The 23,160-nt window shown below is 37.4% G+C and overlaps 1 protein-coding gene and 1 pseudogene across 1 annotated transcript; one reads left to right on the top strand and one right to left on the bottom strand.

Annotated features, from left to right (window-relative positions):
- Window positions 1–1,298: 1,298 nt before the first annotated feature.
- On the top strand, window positions 1,299–1,945 carry LOC109252086 (high mobility group protein B1-like; annotated as a pseudogene).
- Window positions 1,946–3,030: 1,085 nt separating this feature from the next.
- Window positions 3,031–22,282, bottom strand: NME5 (NME/NM23 family member 5). The gene is made up of 6 exons (XM_019424292.2): window positions 22,153–22,282; window positions 21,416–21,589; window positions 14,005–14,210; window positions 13,241–13,341; window positions 6,780–6,898; window positions 3,031–3,264 (listed from the first exon to the last, which is right to left on the bottom strand). Exons 1-6 carry the CDS (start codon window positions 22,267–22,269, stop codon window positions 3,184–3,186), a joined length of 798 nt encoding a protein of 265 aa, XP_019279837.1. The 5' UTR covers window positions 22,270–22,282; the 3' UTR covers window positions 3,031–3,183.
- Window positions 22,283–23,160: the final 878 nt, after the last annotated feature.

Below are 23,160 nucleotides of genomic sequence, written 5' to 3'. Positions count from 1 at the left end.
GATTTGGTTAGGATGCTTTTGGTTGCTTTTAGTTAGATGCTTTAATTTTAGAGGTCTCTTTAGTCTCTTAATGTAGAAGTTCTTCCACATTTCCACTTTTTGTTTAATAATGACATTGACTTTTTGAAGAGATTAGGCCAGGTTAAAAATCTGTTAATAAAGTGCTTTACAACCTATTTGTTCGTTTGTTTTTGAGTAAATTAAAATTAAAGAATTGAGAAGTGCCTGGCTGGCTTAGCCAGTAGAACATGCAGTTCTTGATCTCAGGGTCATGAATTTGAGCCCCATGTTGGATGTAGAGATTACTAAAATAAACAAATTTTTAAAAATTTAAGAAGTGAGAATTTTACATTTTCTTTTGAAACTAGTACCTTATCACAAAAACATAACTGGGAAATACTAACCTAAGGACTATTTGGTAGAGTGACCAAGCATTCCATTTTGCTCAGGACTAAGAAAGCTCCAGGATGCACAACTTTCAGTTATACAACCAGCAAAATCCTAGGCAAACAAAGATGAATTGTTACCCTACTCTCTGGTAATCCTTGGAAGGCACTTGTTGAGGAAATAGTTATATATAAGTGATTGGTTAAAATCATAATCTGGTTCTATTTTAATTATACAAAATGATTATTTATTTAAACTTTTTGAACTAAACTGTCTGAAATGTGTATTAATTATGCATCTACATATAGGATATATGCTTAGGAAAATATCATAACTACAATTCTGTCTTGGGGCGTCTGGCTGGTCATTTGGTAGAGCATGTGACCTTTTAAAAAAAAAACCAAAACATTCATTTTATAATTTTTGAGGGAGAGAGAGAATGTGCATGCATGAGGAGGAGAGGGGCAGAGAGAGAAGGGGACAGTGGATCCAAAGTGGGCTCTGTGCTGACAGCAGAGAGCCTCAGGTGGGGAACTAACTCAGGAACCATGAGATTATGACCTGAGCCGAAGTCAAACACTTCACAGTCTGAGCCATCCGGGCATCCCAGGCATATGACTCTTGATCTCAGGGTCATGAGTTCAAGCCCCATACAAAGCTTAATTTAAAAATAAATTCCACGTCTTACTTCTCCAACTTAAAAAATAATAATAATACAGCAACATCTTTTATCAGTCTCCTATTACTTAATGTTACATCATTGTCAAAATCATACCATAAAATGACAGCCATTGCAGTACTCTGAGCTCTATAGAGACAGGACTAGGGCAAGTAAGAACCAGATGGGCAATGTGTGACTCTGTGTCACACTGGGAAAAAAAAAAAAAAAAAAAAAAAAAACTAAACTAAACATGGGCAAAGAAGATCCTAAGAGGCTGAGAAGCAAAATGTCACTATATGTACTCTTTGTGCAAACTTGCCAGGAGGAACACATGAAGCAACCAGATGCTTCAGTCACCTTCTCAGTTTTACAAAAGCACTCAGAGATGTGGAAGACCATGTGTGATAAAGAGAAAGGTAACTTTGAAGATATGGCAAATACAGACAAGGCAGTTATAAAAGAAATGAAAACCTACATTCCTCCAAAAGGGGAAACAAAATGAAGGTCAAGGATCCCAATGTACTGAAGAAATCACCTTCAGTCTTTTTGTTTTTGAGTACTGGCCCAAATCCAAGGAGAACACCCTGGCCTATGCATTAGTGATGCTGCAAAGAAACAGGGAGAGATGTAGAGTAACACGGCTGCAGAGCATAAGCAGTCTTAGGAAAAGAAGGCTGCTAAGCTGAGGAAAATTACATAAATCAGATTGCTGCAATACCAAAATATGAAAACAAGCCTATGTGGCAAAACAAAAAAGTCATCAAGGCTGAAAACAAGAAAAAGAAGGAAGAGAAGAAAGATGGAAAGGACGAAGAGGATGATAATGAATATGTTGGTACTACTTTTGTTCTTGTCTGTAAAGTATTTAAACTCCCTGTACACAATTCACCCCTTTGAAAGAAAAAGGGGTGAAATCTAAGGCTGCATGAAACTTGTTTTTAAACTGTACAGTTTCAGGGTGCCAGAGTGGCTCAGTCAGTTAAGCTCAGGTCATGATCTCGTGGTCAGTGGGTTCCAGCCCCACATCAGGCTCTGTGCTGACAGCTCAGAGACTGAAGCCTGATTTAGATCGTGTCTCCCTGCCCCTCCCCTGCTCATGCTTATGCTCATGCTCTGTCTCTCTCTCTGTGTGTCTCCTTCTCTCTCTGCCCTCCCCTGCTCATGCTCTCTCTCTCTTTTTCTCAAAAATAAACATTAAAAAAAATTAAAATGTACAGTTTCAGGGTGCCTGGGTGGCTCAGCTGGTTAAGTATCCAACTCTTGATTTTGGCTTAGGTCATGATCCCAGGGTGATGGGATCCAGCCCACTGTGCTGAGTGTGGAGTTTGTTTAACGTTCTCTCTCTCCCTCCCTCTCTCTCTCTCTCTTCCTCTGCCCCTCTCCATGGCTTGCGTGCTATCTCTAAAAATAAATAAACTGTACAGTATCTTCTTTTGTATAGTTAAAACACTATCAAAAGTATCTCTACCTAGTCTTGTCCTAGTGGCATTTTCAGCAGCCACTACCTTTGCTGAGTACAGTGTGGGAATGTAAAGTAGCATGGAAATTTAAGAGAGGTTCTTTTTGGCACACAACATGAAGTAGTCATACATGGGGATGAGAGTCTTTTCATCTTCAGTTGTTTCTAATCCATCTTATTTTTTTTTAATGTGTATTTATTTATTTATTTTTGAGGGAGGTACACAGAAAGAGAGGGAATCTCCATGCAGCCAGTGCAGAGTCTAGCTTGGGGCTTGAACTCACAGACTGCGAGACCAAACTGAGCGGAAATCAAGAGCTGGTTGCTTACCGAATGAGCCACCCCAGTGCCCCTCTAATGCATCTTAGATGAATTAATTGTTCTCTTAACAGAGTACCAGTCTGCAATTGCAAAACACTTAGAATTGTTTCATTAACATTCCAAATACTTCTAGATAAAATCAATTTTCCTATTAGAAAACAAAAACCATACCCTAAACCTGTATTTTACCTTAGATAATGTTATCTTACGCACAAAACACATTCTTTTAAAACTTATAAAGACAATTTATTTCACATGCAGTTACTTAAACCCTTAGGAAGGTTTGTTTCTTTTATAGCAGAAGCGTGTCTTTTACATTAAGATAGTGATTTGTCCTTTGAGGAACTTTATTTTACTAAAGTTCTTCTGCAGTTGGATTGTGACAAAGCTTTGGTTTGTTGGGATTATTTTTCAGCAGCCAATCAGCTAGCCAAATCTATGGAAAAAAGAAAAAAACTCTTAAGTTAATAAACATTTAATTATAAATACTATAAATAACAAATACTACGAATAGTATAAATATACTATATAAACATACACTACAAATAGTATAAATATGTACTATAGCAATTTATTTGTTGTTAAGTAGGCTTCACGCCCAGCGCAGAGTCCAACATGGGGTTCCAACTCACAACCATGAGATTAAGACCTGAGCAGAGATCAAGAGTCAGATGCTCTTTTGCTAAGTTTATTTATTTATTTTGAGAGAGAGAGAGAATAACCATGTGCACATGTGAATGGGGAAAGGGGCAGAGAGAGAGGGAGAGAGAGAGTCCCAAGCAGGCTCTGCACTGTCAGCACAGAGCCCTACATAGGGCTGAAACTCATGAACCGTGAGATCATGACCTGAGCTGAAACCAAGAGCCAGATGCTTAAGCCAATGAGGCACCCAGGTGCCTCTATCAATTTAAAACCTAGTACTATATCAATTTAAAACCTAGTTTTCAAAATCACTCTAAGAATGAGAAAATGACTATTAAAAAATTAAAACACTAAGTTTTATATTATGCAAGATTATCAAGTAGAGATCCAAACTGGCAAAGAAGTAAAACTATTTCCTTTTACAGATGACATAATCCTATATATAGAAAATCCCAAAGAATCCACAAGAAAGTTACTACAACTAATAAATGAATTTGGTCATTATTGAATCCAGACAAGATGACTTCAAAGACCATGTTTAGTAAATGGAACCAGAGGTATCTTTTTCTTTTCTTTACATTGTTCAGTAGTTTCAGGTTTCTTACTAAATAAACAGATGTTATTGTCACAATGAAAAGGAATTATTAAAGAAATAACCTAGGGGTGCCTAGGTGGCTCAGGTGGTTTGAGTGTTGGACTCTTAATTTTGGCTCAGGTCATGATCTCACAGTTCATGGGATAGACCCCCATCAGGCTCTGCGCTGCCAGCACGAATCCTGCTTGGGATTCTCTCTGTCCTTCTTTCTCTGCCCCTCTTCTGTGCACATGTGCATACACTCTCTCTCTTAAAATAAGTAAACATTTAAAAAAAGTAAAAAGTCCTGCCTAGGGGCATCTGGCTGGCGATAGAGTGTGTGACTCTTGATCTCAAGGGTCGTAAGTTCAAGCCCTACGTTGGATGTAGAGATTACTTAAAATAAGTAAATAAAATATAATAAAAAAAGAAATATCGTTTGTTTTTGGTAAAAGTGGCAAAATTAGTAGGAGAAATTAAATCTTTGTCTTCCAAAGGGGATTCCCTTTGAGAATGGTAACAGAGGCTAGAGATAACTATTTTATCAGGGCTGGTATTGAAATAACCTTCCCAGGGGCACCTGGGTGGCTCAGTCAGTTAAGTGTCTGACTTTGGCTCAGGTCATGATCTTGCACTCCATGAGTTTGAGCCCCGTGTCAACACAGAACCAGGAGCCTGCTTTGGATTCTGTCTCTGTCTCCCTCTGCCCCTCCCCCACTCATACTCTGTCTCTCGCTCTCAAAAATAAAATATACATTAAAAATTTTTTTTTTAATTTTTAAAAATGTTTTTATTTATTTTTGAGACACAGAGAGACAGAGCATGAGCAGGGGAGGGGCAGAGAGAGAGGGAGACACAGAATCTGAAGCAGGGTCCAGGCTCTGAGTTGTCAGCACAGAGCCCGACGCGGGACTCGAACTCACAAGCTGTGAGATCATGACCTAAGCTGAAGTCAGACTCCCAATGGACTGAGGCACCCAGGTGCCCCCCAAAATATTTTTTAAATAACCTTTCCTGAGTTGCCTGGAGGGCTCAGTGGTAAGATCATGCCACTCTTGATCTTGGGGTTGTGAGTTCAAGCCCCACGTTGGGCACAGAGCTTACTTTAAAAAAATAAACACAGGGGTGCCTGGGTGGCTCAGTCGGTTAAGTGTCCGACTTCGGCTCAGGTCATGATCTTATAGTCTGTGAGTTCAAGCCCCGCGTCGGGCTCTGTGCTGACAGCTCAGAGCCTGGAGCCTGCTTCACATCCTGTGTCTTCCTTTCTCTCTGCCCCTTCCCTGCTCATGCTCTGTCTCTGTCTCAAAAATAAAATAAACATTAAAAAAAAAATTAAAAAAAAATAAATAAACACAATAAAATAATCTTTCCTCATTATCTGAGTCTTCAAATGAGTGAGAGTACCTGTAAAGAAGGAACCAGGAAGACATTTGGCCCTTGACAAGCACCCTAGTTCCTCCTATCCAACCGTTCTTTCACCTGACTGAGCAGTAATGAAGTATCTAGGGATGTGAACAAATATAAATTTTCTAAGGGTGCCTGGGTGGCTCAGTTGGTCCGACTCTTAGTTTCAGCTCAGGTTATGATCTTAAAATTTATGGGTTTGATCAAGCCCTGAGTCAGGCTCCATGCTGACAGCACAGAGCCTGCTTGGGATTCTCTCTCCCTCTCTACTTCCCCCCACTAGCTCTGTCTCTCTTTCAAAACAAATAAATAACCATTAAAAACAAGTTTTCTATGAAAAAAAGTTAGATATCATTAAAAATAAAAATGTTGAGACACATTTGGGTGGCTCAGTTGGTTAAGCATGGGACTCTTGATCTCAGCTCAGGTATCAATCTCAGGGTCATGAGTTCAAGTCCCGCGTTGGGCTCCCTGCTGGGCATGAAGCCTACTTTTAAAAAAATAATTTAAAAAATAATTTTGAATGTATTTAAATATATATCTAATTTTATCATTTGATTATATAAATCATACACAAAAACAATGCTCTGCAATTAAAGGATGCAGTATTGAAAATGTATTTAGAAACAATGTTTTTTCTTTGTTTTGTTGGAACAATTTTTAAAAAATTTTTGTATTATTTTTTTTAATGTTTATTTATTTCTGAGATACAGAGAGGCAGAGCATGAGTGGGGGAGCAGCAGAGAGAGAGGGAGACACAGAATCAGAAGCAGGCTCCAGGCTCTGAGCTGTCAGCACAGAGCCCAATGCGGGGCTTGAACTCACAAACCGTGAGATCATGACCTGAGCTGAAGTCAGTTGCTCAACCGACTGAGCCACCCAGGTGCCCCATTTTTTAAATTTTTTAATGTTTATTTATTCTTTAAATTTTTTAATGTTTATGTATTTATTTTTTGAGAGAGAGAGAGAGTGTAAGCAAGAGTGGGGGAGGAGCAGAGAAAGAGGGAGACACAGGATCCAAAGCAGGCTACAGGTTCCCAGCTGTCAGCAGAGAGCCTGATGCAGGGCTTGAACCCATGAACTGAGAGATCATGACCTGAGCAGAAGTCGGATGCATAACCGACTGAGCCACCTAGGCGCCCCTAAAAACAATATTTTTTAAGAAGTAAAACACAGTAAGAGAATAAGTAATCCAAAGTTATACATAAGGGAGTATCTAAAATGTATAAGAGATAGTTCTTAAAATGCTCATTCACTGTTTCAAAAAATTTAATGTTTAAAATATGAAAACTATAGACAATTTCTTTAGAGTGAATAAAAACATTTCTTACAAAAGGATCTGCTGGTTTCTCCTTACAAAGGGCTGTGAGTCCTTTAAGCAGAGTTGGTGTTACATATAAATTTAAATAGTCCTTAGCAGCTTGTCCAACTGGAATAGGCTCAATAATCACTGTAAACACAAATGTATTCCCATTAAAATTAATACAAATGATGAAATATTATATAATCATTACAAAAGAAGAAATTTTAGTGGCATGATACTTACAAAGTTTTTTTTAAAAAAAGGAAACAAAACTAGAATATAGCATACATAGTTTGTTCAAAAACACACAAGCACACACAGAGAAATAATAAGACTATATAAGACAGGCAAGAAACATATCAAAATGCTAGCAGTGATCATGTATAAAGTTCTGATTATGTTTTCTACTGTATCCTTGCCTGCATTTCCATTTCCATATTTTTTATAGTAAATATCACAACGGACAATGTCATGAAAAAGAAAAATATGAATATCATGTAAAATCTAGGAGATTAATTAATTCCAACAATTAATTGCTGCCAAGAAAATGGCAGGCACTTTACAAAGTGGTATAGATATAACGTTGTACATGTATTTCTTGTTCTTTTATAGACTACTGAATGTACACATAAAATCTATTTGTGTCTATGTAATATATATTAACATTTCTGCTTATTTTTCAAGTTTTTAAATAAATTATATAACATATAGGAAAGTTTTAGTCTTTTTAGCTTTGTTTGAACACTATGTAGGTCAATCAGACTCGTAGTACCAAAGAATATATTTATACAAGGAAGAATGTAGTTTACAGTCTTAAGTCTTTTGAGGATGACCTCCATTAATGTGCAACTTTCAATAAAGATGGGGATGCAAAGCTACTGGTCTCACATGTTCAGATCTAAATCGTTACTGGCCCAAGGAAAAAGAGGGTGGGAAGACAGATTTCTGTGTGACTAGTATATGGGCTCAATCTCAATGAGAGATACAACTAACAACAGGAGAGTCCTTTGCCAGGATGGCAGGTAAAGCTAGAAAACATCACAAAGGATTGGAATAAAAAGTTCCTTTCCTATTAGTCTCATTATAGCACTCTTTTTTGTACTGATTGTTGTAATAATTTTTAGTTACATAAATATTTAAGTTTATTTTTGAAGTGGGGTGGGAGGTTACAAGAGCATATGTGTGTGCATAGGGGAGAGGCAGAGAGAGAGGGAGACAGAGAATCCCAAGCAGACTCCTCACTGTCAGTGTAGAGCCTGACATGGGGCTAGAACTCACACACCGTGAGATTATGAGATTATGACCAGAGCCAAAATCAAGAGCTGGAGTGAATGAGCCACCCAGGTCCCCCTCCCCAGTGATTAATTATGTTTTAACACTTTTTCATGTGCTTATCAGCCACTCATATATCTTTTGTGAAATGTTTATTCAAATCTTTTACGTGTTTTTTTTTAATTTTTAAGGTTTTATTATTTATTTGTTTATTTTAGAGAGAGCAAGAGCATGCACATTTAGGGGAGTGGAGCAGTGGGAAAGAGAGAACCTCAAGCAGGCTCCAGGTTCAGCACAGAGCCTGATGTGGGGCTGGACCTCATGACCCTGAGCTGAAATCAATAGTTGGATGCTCAACTGCCTGAGCCACCCAGGTGCCCCTGAAAGGTTTTATTTTTAAGTACTCTCCACACCCAATGTGGGGCTTGAACTCACAATGCTGAGGTCAAGAGTCACATGCTCTACTGACTAAGCCAGTCAGGTGCCTCTGCCTGATTTTTAATTGCCTGCCTTCTTTTTACTGAATTGTAAGAGTTCTTCATAAATTCTAGATACAAGTCTTTTATTTCATAAGATTTGTAAATATTTCTTATCACACTCTGTGGCTAATCTTTCCAATACTTTTAATGATGGCTTTTGAAACATAAAAGCTTTTAATTTTGATGTAGTCTAATTTATCAGTATTGTCTTTTATGGATCATGTTTTGAGGTCATACGCAAAAATCCTTTGTCCAACTCAAGGTCATGAAGATTTTCCATGTTTTCTTCTAGATATTTTTAGCCCTTATGCTTAGGTCTATGATCCATTGTTGTTAAGTTTTCTAATTGGTAAGAAAAGAGGATCTGAGTTCTTTCTCTTTTTTGGCATGAGGATATTCAGTTATCTTATCATCATTTGTTGAAAAAGACTATCTTTTCCCCGTCAAATTGTCTAGGCACTTTTGTTGAAAGTCAATCGACCATAAACGTATTTATGTAAGTATTTATTCCTAGATTCTTAATTCTGTTTCATTGATTAATATGACTCATACAATACTGCCTTAGTTACTGTGGTCTCATAGTAAGTTTTGTTTTTTTTTTAAGTTTATTTATTTATTTTGAGAGAGAGAGAGAGAGAACAGGGGACAGGCAGAGAGAGAGGGAGAGTGAATCCCAAAAATTTCTGCACTGACAACGCAGAGCCCAATGTGGAGTTGGAACCCCTGAACTGTGAGATCAAGACCTGAGCCAAAATCAAGAGTCCAACGCCTAATTTGACTGAGCCACCCTCATAGTAAGTTTTGAAATCAGGTTAGTGGAAGTTATCAAACTTTGTTCTTTTTGAAAATTGTTTTAGCTTGTCTAGATCTTTTGCAATTACATATACATTTTTTAATGTTTATTTATTTCTGAGACAGAGAGAGAGCATGAGTGGGGGAGGGGCAGAGAGAGAGGGGGACACAGAATCCAAAGCAGGCTCCAGGCTCTGAGCTGTCAGCACAGAGCCCAATGCGGGACTCAAACTCAAAGATTGTGAGATCATGACCTGAGCCAAAGTCAGACACTCAACCGACTGAGCCACCCAGGTGCCCACAATTACATATACATTTTAAAGTCAGCTTATCAACTTCTACGTAAAAGAATGCATGGATTTTGACAGGGATTGTATTAATTGATCAATTTGGAGAGAAATGCCATCTTGACAACATTGACTCTTCTGATACATCAACGTGTGAGGTCTATTCATCTTAGATAGTCTTTGATTTCTTTCAGTAATGTTTTGTGCTTTTCATTGTACAAGAATTGTACTTCTTTTGTTAAGCTTATTCCTAAGTATTTTATTATTTATTTAATTCCAGTATAATTAATATACAGTGTATTATATTAGTTTCAGGTGTACAATATAGTGATTCAACAATTCTATATACTACTCAGTGTTCATCAAAAGAAGTGTACTCTTAATCCCCACCACCTATTTCACCCAACACCCCACCCAGCTACTCTCTGGTAACCATCAGTTTCTTCTTTTTTTTTTTTGGTGTTGTTCTCTATTTTTAAGAGTCTAATTTTTTTGGTCTCTTTTTTTCTTTGTTCATTTTGTTTTGTAAATCCCACCTATGAGTGAAATAGTATTTTATTATTTTTGATGCTATTGTGAATGAAATTATTTCCTTAACTTTGGTTTTGGATTGTTCCTACCTCATCTATTTTTGCTGACCATTTATTATTTCTCTCTAGCAACTAGGGCCGGATGGATTAATGTGAAAATAAAGAATCTTTTCATGTTTCTTACAGAGATGAACCTTCATTGAACTTTTTGAAGCTTTCTAATAATATTTATAGTTTATACACTGCATTGCATATTTATTTTTATAGATTTTTAATATGTGATCATTTTGAGAGCAGGGACATACTCATCTTTGTATTTCTGGCACATAGTAGGTAATACAATAAATTTGTTGAAGCAATGGGATGTAACAAAACTTTGAGTTAGCCGTCTCAAATCAAAGGGAAGCAAACTATATTTTTCAAAGGTTAGGAACATGTCTTTGAATATCTTTATAACTTGCTTGAGTGACTCATCATACTGAGTTTTGCACATAGTTCTTTTCATTTTTTTTAATGTTTATTTTATTTATCTTGAGAGAGCATGTAAGCAGGGGAGGAGCAGAAAGAGAGGGAGAGAGAGAGAACCCCAAGCAGGCTCCACACTGTGGTGCAGAGCCCAATGTGAGACCCAAACCCACAAACCACAATATCACGACCTGAGCCCAAACCAAGAGCCAGATGCTTAACTGACTGAGTCACCTAGGCATCCCCCTGCACATAGTTCTTGAGTGACTGGTAAGCAAGAGGGAGCTCATATCCCTAATTGAGAATTTACTCCAGAGAGCTTCACATTCTCACAGCAAAAGATCTGCAACATGGTAGGTAATTAATCTTTATATTTATCCTGCAACAGCTGCTTCTCAAATGTCTGACTTTATCTCGTAAACTCATGTCTAGAGGCCTAATTAATGGTAAAATCAAAAGCAATCTAAAATAACAATTGAGGAATATAATCCTATGAGTAAGAAGAGCTTTCAAAAAAAGGACTAGAAAAAACAAAACAATAATAGGAGTTAATATTTGAGCACAGAAGCACAAGACATTATAAGAATTTTATATATATGTATACATTTAACCCTAACAATATCCCTATTAGGTAGGAAGGTACTAATCTATTTGCATTTGACTGATGAGAAAAGAAAGACTCACAGAGAGGTTAGATGTCTGGAGCCAGAAGAAAATTCTAATTCGTTAGTACCTAGACTAAATCTAAGTACTATCACATTAAAAAGACATTTCATGGGGGCACCAGTTGGCTCAATCATCAGAACATGTGACTCTTGATCTCAGGGTCGTGAGTTTAAGCCCCACATTGGACATGAAACCTACTTAAAAAAATAAAGGGGGGCGGGGTGTGGGTGGCTCAGTCAGTTCAGTGTCTGACTTCAGCTCAGGTCATGATCTCGCGGTTCTTGAAATCGAGACCCATATTGGGCTCTGTGCTGACAGCTCAGAGCCTGGAGCCTGTTTCAGATTCTGTGTCTCCCTTTCTCTCTGCCTCTCCCCTGATTGCTCTTACTCTGTGTCTCTGTCTCTCTCCTCAAAAATAAATAAACATTTTTAAAAATTTGAAAAAAAGACATTTCATGTTTGAGATATAATTCAAAACAATATAGAAGATTGAGAAGTAGAAGCAGAGGTTATAGATGAAATAAGACTGACCAAAATTATTTAAATTGGGTGATAGTTTCATTAAGGGTTTATTATACTATTCTGTCTACTGTTGGTTATGTTTGGAGTTTTCTACAATAAACAATTTCAAAAAGATACCCTAATGGAAAGGTTATGTGACAGAAATTAGTAAGAGTAAAATATATACAAATCCTTTTGGGTACAAATATCTATAAACAGGTGTTGTGGGGTATCTGGCTGGCTCAGTTGGGCCCCATATTGGGCGTAGAGATTGCTTAAAAATAAAAAAGTAAAACAAAACAAAACAAAACAAAACAAACAAAAAAACACACCAGGTTTTGTTTAAGAATCAAGACTTTTAAAGTTCCAAGAGAGTTTTCAGTTTTCTTTGAATAAATCCTCCATAGAAAATACTGAGGAATAAGTCTAAATGACTTAAAAAAAAAAAAAATAGGCCAAAAAATATTCTATGCTTCTCAATGCTGTAAGTTTTTTAAATGTTTATTTATTTTTGAGAAAGAGAGAGCTCACACAAGCAGGGGAGGGTCAGAGAGAATGGGAAACAGAGGATCTGAAGTGGGCTCTTCACTGACAGCAGAGAGCCCAATGCAGGGGCCAGGGGCTCGAAGACACCAACCGTGAGATCATGACCTGACCTGAAGTGGGATGCTCAATTGACTGAGCTACTCAGGCACTCAAATGCTTTACATTAAAAAAAAGATGTTTATTTATTTTGAGAGAGAGAGAGAGAGAGAGAGGGCACGCATGAGCAGGGGACAGGCAGAGAGACAGAGAGGGAGAGAGAAAAAGAATCCCAAGCAGACTCTGCACTGACAGATGGGGCTCCATCTCAGCAACCATGAGTCATGACCTGTGCCAATATCAATACTTGAATGCTCAACCAACGGAGCCACGCAGGTGCCCCTACATTTTTTTCTGTACAACAGAAATCACCAAATTTTCTTCCTGATCTAAAAATATTACTGAAATAAACTAAAAACCTCAATGCTGTTCTTTATTATGCCCATTTCTAAAAGGTTTACAACATCCATAACAGGATGGAAAAAAAAAAATGAGCCTGAGAACTATTAATTTCACAACTGCACGAGTATTCATTAGGCAACCAGTAGAGAAAATGTTACATCTATCCTAATTTCCAAGGGAGATTCTTTTTTTCATGTGTAACAAAGTTTACTGACTCATTAGGGATAACTTACGGAATTGCAACAAAGGAGAAGAAAAACCCTAAATAGGGCTAGTCTAAGAGAAAAGATAAAAAAAGCAAACCCTTCTCAAAAGATTCCCTAGAGGGCACAATTTAGTTATGAGGGAAATAGTGACTTTTCCATTTTTGGCTTCAGATTTTTAAGTAACTATAACTTGAAAATATGACAAAATATATTGGAGAAAACCCCTGCTATTTTTCTTTCCAGCTATATCACCCAAATAAAAGAAAAAGCAAACAATAGGAACATGCAATACTCATCGATAACTCACCTTCAGGAAACATGAATCGAATTTCTCTTTCTGCTGCAGCAAAGTCATTACTCCCATGAAGTGCATTCCTTAGGTCATCTGTGCCATAAATTGCCCTTAGACTAAAAGCAAGTTAGAGATGATAACCATCCAATGTGATATCCTTTCCTTACTCTTTACATATGCATTCTGCTCAGGAAATTTACAGAAGCATTGCCACTTCTCACATATATGTAAGTTTTAATCTATTTTGATTTTAAGCCTAAATCTATCTAGATGAGGGTCAAATATATTTAAATCTGCAGGAGAGATACACTGGGAAAATAGGAGTTCTCTGGCTTAAGAGGTGGTGTTTTGTGAGAAGTGAAAAGGCAATGCATATTCAAAAGTGCAAGAATTCAATGTCCTCAAGTTCCCAAACTTTAATGATAATGCTGAAAATCTGGTTTTATGGCCCTTTATTACCAATATTATTTTAAAAAGCCATGCCAATTTTCCTATGAAAAATCCCACTTCAGTGGCGGTTTGATTCAAGGATGAGAGAAGAATGAGGCTAATCAACCATAAATCAAACATTCCCTGAGGACTTTTGTGGCATTTAGTGTTAACACAGACATTTAAATAGCTACAGTGTAAAACTGACCCCCCTACCCCAACCAAAATACCAAAAAGTTGATTTAGGAAAACTTTCAAATGCAAAGACACTTCTATTATAATGAAATCAGTTTTTTGTTGTTGTTGTTTTTGTTTTTGTTGGATTCCTTTTTTCCCCCTAGGAAAGTTACCTGTCTGGGTGTGTCTCCTTAGCTACTAAGGTATTACTTGGTCCCAAAAGTTCTTTCCAGTAAGAGATGGCTTTATGTCTAGCTAATATCATGGCAACAAGTGGTCCAGAACTCATATAAGCTGTCAAATTGGGGAAAAACATTTTCCCATACTGTTCCACATAAAGGTTACTACAGTGCTCAGGGCTGAGATGTAGTTTTCTTCTCTATAAGAAAAACAAAGTCAACAAAAGTATTTAAAATGACAATTCAATAATAACTCATTGTCATTAGTAACTTGAAATTAATACTAATCTCATTACAAATTTGAGATTTTTGTATTATGAAGAAAGGGAGAGGGAAGAAAGTTAAATGTAGGCTATAAATAAAATTCTATAAGTTATTTAACCAACCCTTGCTCACTGTTGATATGAATGTAAACTGGCAAAACCACTTGGAAAACAGTATGGAGGTCCATCAAAATATTAAAAATAAAACTACCATATGACCCAGATCAAGATGTCATATGGATCAAGGATGTGTATGTATGTTTGCATATATATTGTATATACACTTAAAAAATATATATATATATAATGGAATATTAATCAGCCTTGAAAGGAATGAGATCTTGCCATTCATGACAACGTGGATGGACCTAAAGGGTATTATGCTAAGTGAAACAAGTTTGAGAAAGACAGATACCATGATTTCACTTACATGTGGAATCCAATAAAACAAATGAATAAACAAACAATAACAGACTCTTAAATACAGAGAATAAACTGGTAGTTGCCAGGGGGTTGGGAGGGATGAGCAAAACAGATGAAGGGAATTAAGAGGTAGGAACTTCTAGTTACAAAATAAATCACAGAGATGAAAAGTACAGCATAGGGAAGAGAGTCAGTAAAATTGTAATAACCTGGTATGGTGACAGATGGTGACCACATTTACTGTGGTAAGCTCTGAGGGATGTACAGAATTGTCAAATCAGTATGTTGTACACCTGAAACTAATATAACATTGTATATTAATTATACTTAAATAAAAAAGAGCTATTTAACCTAAGAAAAACTATTCCTATTTGGCAGTCTCCTTCAATATATGGTTTGTTAATGATGAATTCAGCTTATCTCCTTAAAGTAAAAAGACTACTATCACCAATATTTTGTTAATATATACTTTGTATACATTGAAGTAACAAAATTAGATTTTAGAACATTCCAAATTCATCTTTTACCTATTTGTGTGATATTTTCTTATTTATTGTGAAACTTTCCTACATTATTTTAGGGAGCTGGTCTCATTATGGAACTTAGAAATAACACCCAGTATAATGACGCTATAAACAAGTTTTTCTCTTGAATGTGAAAATTGTGTATTTATTCTGGTTCTGCCATAAATATGTAGATTGACTGTGATGTTAAGAAAAAATAGTTGGTATTAAGTGTCTCAGTTTGAAAGAATATAAATTGTTGAGGGCAAATAAACATTATTTTCTTCACAAATGAGACTATATGAATGAATCAGTAAAAATATCATAGAAGTCAGCCATTCTTCTGACTGGAGATCATCCTTCTCTAAAAGCAGCTATTTGAATGCTTTTTAAAAATCATCCACTAACGGGGCACACGGGTGGCTCAGTGGGTTGGGCATCCGACTCTTAGTTTCAGCTCAGGTCATGATCTCGTGGTTTGGGAGTTCAAGCCTTGCATCAGCACGGAGCCTGCTTGGAATGCTCTCTTTCTCCCTGCCTCTCCCCTGCTCATTCTCTCTCTCTCTCTCTCTCTCTCTCTCAAAAATAAATAAATAAACTTTTAAAAAATCATCCAATACTACTGTTTCTCAGTTCCACTAAAGGTGGATCATGAAGGAAAAGACTCAAAATATAAAAGAGGGATTCAAAGCCCTCATTAAGGAAAACTTCTGGCTAGAATAAAGATGATCAGAATGTGAATAAATCACTAGGTCAAAGCTACAAATCTCTATATTTAAGGCAGAGAGCTATCTTTCTAAAGTTGGTTAGATGTTCCTAAGAGTATAGTGTGAAATTTACCAAGTGATCTCTTAAAACTTCTAATACTATCATGTATCCTCAGGTTTCAGAAACTTGGCCAAACTGCCTAAAGCAAGAAATGGGAAGATGCTTACCTAGGTGGGTCAGCATTGCTGTAAACAGGCTCTACTGACAAACTTAACATTCTCACCAGCCAAGGATCAGCTACCACAAAACAGGTGCTTGGATCTGTTCTCATACTGAAATTCATATAGTCAAGAAAAAGAAACTCGAGAAATTATAAAACCGCCTGATTTAATATAATCCTTGATTCTTTATTTAAAATAAAGATGTGTCAGTATTTGTGATTCTTATGCATATTGGTATGGGGGGTTTGTTGTTGAGTTAAAAATAAAAATTTGATCTGTTAAAATGTAAGCCCTTGTCACACACCCCTTAACAACCAAGGGAACCCACCTTCTGCAGGTGTGCCACCTAATGCAGCATACTTACAAAAATTAAGAGCTCCTTTTATTTTTTTAAGTTTATTTATTTTGTGAGAGAGGTGGGGGAGGGGCAGAGAGAGAGGGAGAGAGGAGAGAAATCCAACCAGGCTTTGCATACTCAGGGCAGAGCTCCATGTGGGGATCAAACGCAGGAACTGAGAGATCATAACCTAAGCCAAAATCAAGAGTCAGAAGCTTAACCGACTTAACCACCCAGGCACTCCAAGAGCTTTTTTTAAACTAAAATTGGGGGGGGGGGGGGGCACCTGGGTGGTTCAGTCGGTTAAACGTCCGACTTTGGCTCAGGTCATGATCTCACGGTTTGTGAGTTCAAGCCTCACATTAAGCTTGCTGCTGTCAGCATGGAGCCTACTCCGGATCCTATGTCCATCCCCAACTTGTGCGCCCTCTTTCTCAAAAAATAAAGTGAAATTAATACTGAATCAGTAATTATATTGGTTGATTTAAAATTACATAGGGGCACCTGGTTGGCTTGGTCGGTGAAACATGCAACTCTTGGTCTTGGGGTTGTGAGGGTAAATATTTTCACAAAGAGAAGTAGTATTAAATGATATCAAAAAAGGAACCATTCGTTTCTAAAAGAAGAAAGACTGCCACCTACTGAAAGGATACATCATTTTTCAGAAGGTTTTCCCTAGATGGGACAAGAAAGCCTCAAGTTCAATGGACTCCCAACTACAATAAAGCCTGCTTTAAAAGCATACAATACAAAGAATAAATACTATACAACTCTACTTACATGACACATCTAGAAAAGTCAAAGTCGGAGGACAGAAAAACACAGAATAGTGGTTACCAGAGGCTGAAAAGAGGGGTAAACAGAATGAGTGATTAATAAGCAGTCTCAGTTTCAGTTGACAAAAATTCTGGAGATGGATAGTGGTGATGGCTGCACAATAAAGGGAATGTACTTAATGGTACTGAACTGTACACCTAAAAATGGTGAAAATAGTAAATTTTATGTTGTGTATATCTTATCACAATTAAAACAAACAAAACAAAGCATACAGTATACCAAGGCCTTCTTTGCTATGAAATTTACTGCTGATTAGGGAAAGTGTTAAATATTACCATTCACACTAATTTTTCATTCATAATTTAATTCATACTTAAATTTTCACTAATTATTTTTACTAAATTTTTTTTTGTTTACTTTTGAGAGAAACAGAGACAGAGTATGAGTGGGGGAGGCACAGAGATAGAGGGTGACAAAGAATCTGAAGTAGGTTCTAGGCTCTGAGCTGATGTTTAACTGACTGAATCACCCAGGCACTGCCCTGGGTAACCGTTTTTAATCTCCTAGTGTTTCATTTGCAAATATTGGCAAACATGAATACATATTACTTTTTCTCTTTCTACCACACAAGATTTTTATACACTGCTCTGCATCTTATTTTTTCCATAGCAGGACACAAACAGGTTCCTCTTTTTTCATTTTACAATTAGCTGCATTGTATTCAATTTGGTGGTTTCACCAGAGTTTACTTAACCAATTCTTTTTCTAAAGACTTTTTTCTTTTTTTTTCATTTTTTAAAATTTACATCCAAATTAGTTAGCATATAGTACAACAATTTCAAGAGTAGATTCCTTAGTGCCCCTTACCCATTTAGTCCATCCCCCCTCCCACAACTCCTCCCATAACCCTCAGTTTGTTCTCCATATTTATGAGTCTCTTCTGTTTTGTCCCCCTCCCTGTTTTTATATTATTTTTGTTTCCCTTCCCTTATGTTCATTTGTTTTATCTCTTAAAGTCCTCATATGAGTGAAGTCATATGATTTTTGTCTTTCTCTAATTTCACTTAGCATTATACCCTCCAGTTCCATCCACGTAGGTGTAAATGGCAAGATTTCACTCTTTTTGATTGCCGAGTAATATTCCAGTGTATAGATATACCGCATCTTCTTTATCCATTCATCTATCGATGGACATTTGGGCTCTTTCCATACTTTGACTATTGTTGATAGTGCTGCTATAAACAAGGGGGAGCATGTGTCCCTTTGAAACAGCACACCTGTATCCTGTGGATAAATGCCTAGTAGTGCAATTGCTGGGTCGTAGGGTAGTTCTATTTTTAGTTTTTTGAGGAAACTCCATACTGTTTTCCAGAGTGGCCGCACCAGCTTGCATTCCCATTTTTGAAAAAAAATTTTAATGTTTATTTATTTTTTGAGAGAGAGAGAGAGAGAATGAGAGCATGAGTGGGGGAGGGGCAGAGAGCAGGGGAGACACAGAATCTGAAGCAGGCTCCAGGCTCCAAGTTGTCAGCACAGAGCCTGATGCAGGGCTTGAACCCATGAACCGTGAGATCATGACATGAGCGGAAGTCAGACACGTAACCAACTAAGCCACCCAGATGCCCCTCTAAATACTTTAAGTAATCTGTATATCCAACTGGGATTCGAACTCACAACCCTGAGATCAAGAGTAGCATGCTCTACAGACTGAGCCAGCCAGATGCCCCTATTTAACCAATTTTCTAATGCTAGGTTATTTTTAATCTTTTGCTGGAAAATAAACAATACCACAAAAAATAACTTGTATACATATAATGTCATATTAATACATGGGTCACAGGAGGGATCCCCAGCATTAGAAGTGCTGAGTCAAAGGGTACATGCATCTGTAATATTGATAGATAACTGCAAGTTTCCCTTCTATAGCGGTTGTGCCATTTACTTTTATATTTTGCCAGATGGTATTTCAGGGCTGTTTTCATTTGCTTTTTCCTTGTTAGAGATTGGTCATTTTTTCATATGTTTAAGATGCATTTGTTTTTCTTTTTCTGTGATCATCCACATGATCTATCCTTTTTTCTTTTAAAGTTTATTTTTGAGAGAGAGAGAGCACCAGTTAGTGAGGGGCAGAGAGAGAGTGAGAGAGAATCCTATGCAGGCTGCACACTGACAGTGCCCGATGAGGAGCCTGAGCTCACCTAAAGCAGGGCTTGAACTCACAAACTGTGCGATCATGACTTGAGCCAAAGTCAGACACTCAACTGACTGAGCCACCCAGGCACCCCAACATTTCTGCCCATTTCCAACTGAATTTTTATCTTTTCCTAGGAACTCTTTATGTATTAAGGAGATTAGCCCTTTGCCTATCATGAATTGCAAATCTTTTTTCCAAGTTTGTTATTTGCTTTTGACTTTGTTTATAATGTTTACTTAGCTATGTAGAAGTTTCTTATGTTTATAGTTGTATCAATCTTTTCTTTTATGGCTCCTAGACAAGACACCACAGTAAAAAAAAAAAAAAAATAAGGCTGTCCTACTCCAAGAACAAAAAGAAACTTAAGCATCTTTTTTTCTACAGTTTATATGTTTAATATTAATTTTTATTTTTTTAATGTTTTTATTTATTTTTGAGAGAGAGAAAGCATGAGTAGGGGAGGGGCAGAGAAAGAGAGAGGGAGACATAGAATCTGAAGCAGGCTCCAGGCTCTTAGCTGTCAGCACAGAGCCTGACTCAGGGCTAGAGCTCACGAGGCAAGAGATCATGATGTGAGCTGAAGTCAGATGCTTAACTGAGTCACCCAGGCAACCCTATGCTTAATTTTTAAATATTTAAATCTTAAATCCATTTGGAGTTTACCCTGGTATACACAGTATAATATTTGAATCCAACTTTTTTTTAACGGTTACCGAATTTTCCTAACATTTATTAAAAAGTTCTTAACTTGAGTCTTTTAAATATATTAAATATTTTATTATACATTCCTGCACTTTTTCCTTATACTTTCTTGTACCATTCCTACCCTGAACCTCTACGTATCCTCCTAAGCTTATCTGAAATTCCTCATCTTTCCTGAGGACTGAAATTTTCTTTTTTCTTTCATAAAACACTGACAAAACAGACAATATGACACTGTAGAAATAAAAGAAAATTTAAAAATCCTGGAATTTTAAGTAGGGATGGTACAGAAAGGATTACTTAAAATATCCTGGGGCACCTGGGTAACTCAATTGATTGAGTGTCTGGCTCTTGATTTTGGCTCAGGTTATGATCTCACCACTGGTGAGATGGAGTCTTGCACCAGGCTGTGTACAGAGCCTGCTTGTGATTCTCTGTCTCCCTCTCTCAAAAACAAATATTTTTAAAAATCCCATTATATTTGATGATAATCTTTTTTTTTTAAGTTTATTTATTTATTTTTAGAGAGAGAGGAAGAGAGAGCATGAGTGGGGGAGGTGCAGAGAGAGGGAGGATCTTGGGATCCACACTGTCAGCATGGAGACCAATGGAGGGCTTGAGCCCACAAACTGTGAAATCATGACCTGAGCCGAAATCAAGAGCTGGACATTAATCGACTGAGCCACCCAGGCACCCTTAATGATAATCTTTAACAACACTCCTTTTACATACATTCTCAAACCTCTAACAACTGCAGAATAAGTGTAAGGCTTAACACTTTAAATGTCTGTAATAATTGAAAAAGAAAATACCAACAGTCCATCAATTGAGGAACAAGTAAATAAAGTGTGTTTCACTCACACAGGGGAGTATTACACAGAAGTTAGGAAGAATGAGAGATTCAGATGTAATAACATGGAATGCTACCTAAGCAACTTTGTCAAGGGAAGAGAATTGTACTATCTTATGGAGGGAAATGTTTGTAAATGCATTGAAAAATTCTGAAAGGACAGAAAGCTTTAAGTAGTTGCCTTTCCCTGGAAACTGAAACTTGGGTGGGAGAGGAAGGTGGAGGAAAAAGGAATTTTAATTCTCATTTTAGATCCTTTTGAGGTGTGAAAAGCTTTTTAAAACACATATAACTTTTATACTTAAAATAAATGTTAAATTTAAAGCTAAATACTAGCAACTAAACAGGTTAACATGTTTACATAAACATTTAAAAAAGAAAAAAGGAAAGAGAAGAAAAAAACAAGATCATTATGCCCAGAAGTTACCTGAACAATGGTGAATCCAGATCTGAGAATAATATCTTGTATCTCCTCCTCTTTGTCAACAATATCCGGTTTGATAATAGCCAGAGTTTTTTCTACATATATCTGAGGTGGGGGCATTGATATCTGCATTCTGCCTTTACGATGTAAATTTAGGAGACTCTCCACAGGAATCAACTGCAATGACAGGCATCAACCCCACCCCAAATTTAATGTAATTGTGACTAAGAACAGAGTTATTAGGTGCTTGATTTTATTAACTTATAAAATTAGAAACTGCGGAGTCTTTTTCTATTAGCAGTGTCTTGATAATATGATATGAGGTGGCAGGGAGCCTGGCTGGTTCAGTTCCAGGAGCATGAGACTCTTGATTTCTGGGTGGTGGGCTTGAGCCTCAGGTAGGGTATAGAGATTAAACTAAACTAAAACAAACAAACACCATTTCTCCTCTATGTCTAATTCATGCCCTTGGTTTTCCTAAGCGCTTTCCTTGAGGGGGAGAGGCAAGGGGCAGTCTGAAGGCCTGGGCCTGGCTCAGACTCTCAGGCTTGCAGGTGAAAACTCTGTTGGCCACTCTGCAGCAACTCTCTACTCTAGGGACAGGTAAGCCGCTTCGTTCCCACCCCTCCTGGAAGACCACATGTAAGGTCTGGCCTGGGTAGAAACCAGGATCGCCAAATTGCAGTGCATTTCCAAAGTGTACTGCAGATTCTGAGCAAGGACCTCATCTATGCACTCACCCTAGTGCCTGCTCCTCTAGTGCCACCGTAGCTTGTTGCTAGGAGACCTGAAGCACAGTTCAGGGATGGTGGCTGCACAGGGCCAATCCAGCAGAGGGCCAATCCAGCAGAGTGCATCACAGGCTCTGGCTGGTTTCTTTCTTTCTTTCTTTTTTTTAATTTTAGTATTTTTTAAATACGAAATTTATAGTCAAATTGGTTTCCATACAACACCCAGTGCTCATTCCAACAGGTGCCCTCAATACCCATCACCCATCTTCCCCTCCCTCCCACCACCCATCAACCCTAAGTTTGTTCTCAGTTTTTAAGAGTCTCTTATGTTTTGGCTCCCTCCCTCTCTAACCTTTTTTTTTTTTTCCTTCCCCATGGTCTTCGGTTAAAAGTTTCTCAGGAACCACCTAAGAGTGAAAACATATGGTATCTGTCTTTCTCTGTAGGACTTATTTCACTTAGCATAACATTCTCCAGTTCCATCCACGTTGCTACAAAAGGCCCTATTTCATTCTTTCTCATTGCCACGTAGTATTCCATTGTGTATATAAACCACAGTTTCTTTATCCATTTATCAGTTGATGGACATTTAGACTCTTCCCATAATTTGGCTATTGTTGAAAGTGCTGCTATAAACATTGGGGTACAAGTGCCCCTATGTATCAGCACTCCTGTATCCCTTGGGTAAATTCCTAGCAGTGCTATTGCTGGGTCATAGGGTAGATCTATTTTTAATTTTTTGAGGAACCTCCACACTTTCCAGAGCGGCTGCACCAGTTTGCATTCCCACCAACAGTGCAAGAGGGTTCCCATTTCTCCACATCCTTGCCAGCATCTATAGTCTCCTGATTTGTTCTTTTTAGCCACTCTGACTGGCGTGAGGTGGTATCTGAGTTTGGTGAGCTCTTTATAGATTTTGGATACTAGCCCATTGTCTGATATGTCATTGGCAAATATCTTTTCCCATTCCATTGGTTGCCTTTTAGTTTTCTTGATTGTTTCCTTGGCAGTGCAGAA

The sequence above is a fragment of the Panthera pardus genome, unplaced genomic scaffold (genome assembly GCF_024362965.1).
Source record: "Panthera pardus isolate Hobbes unplaced genomic scaffold, ASM2436296v1 HiC_scaffold_2, whole genome shotgun sequence".
Lineage (NCBI taxonomy): Eukaryota > Metazoa > Chordata > Mammalia > Carnivora > Felidae > Panthera > Panthera pardus.
Note: the sequence above shows the minus strand (reverse complement) of the source record. Positions and strands in the feature narration are given on the sequence as shown.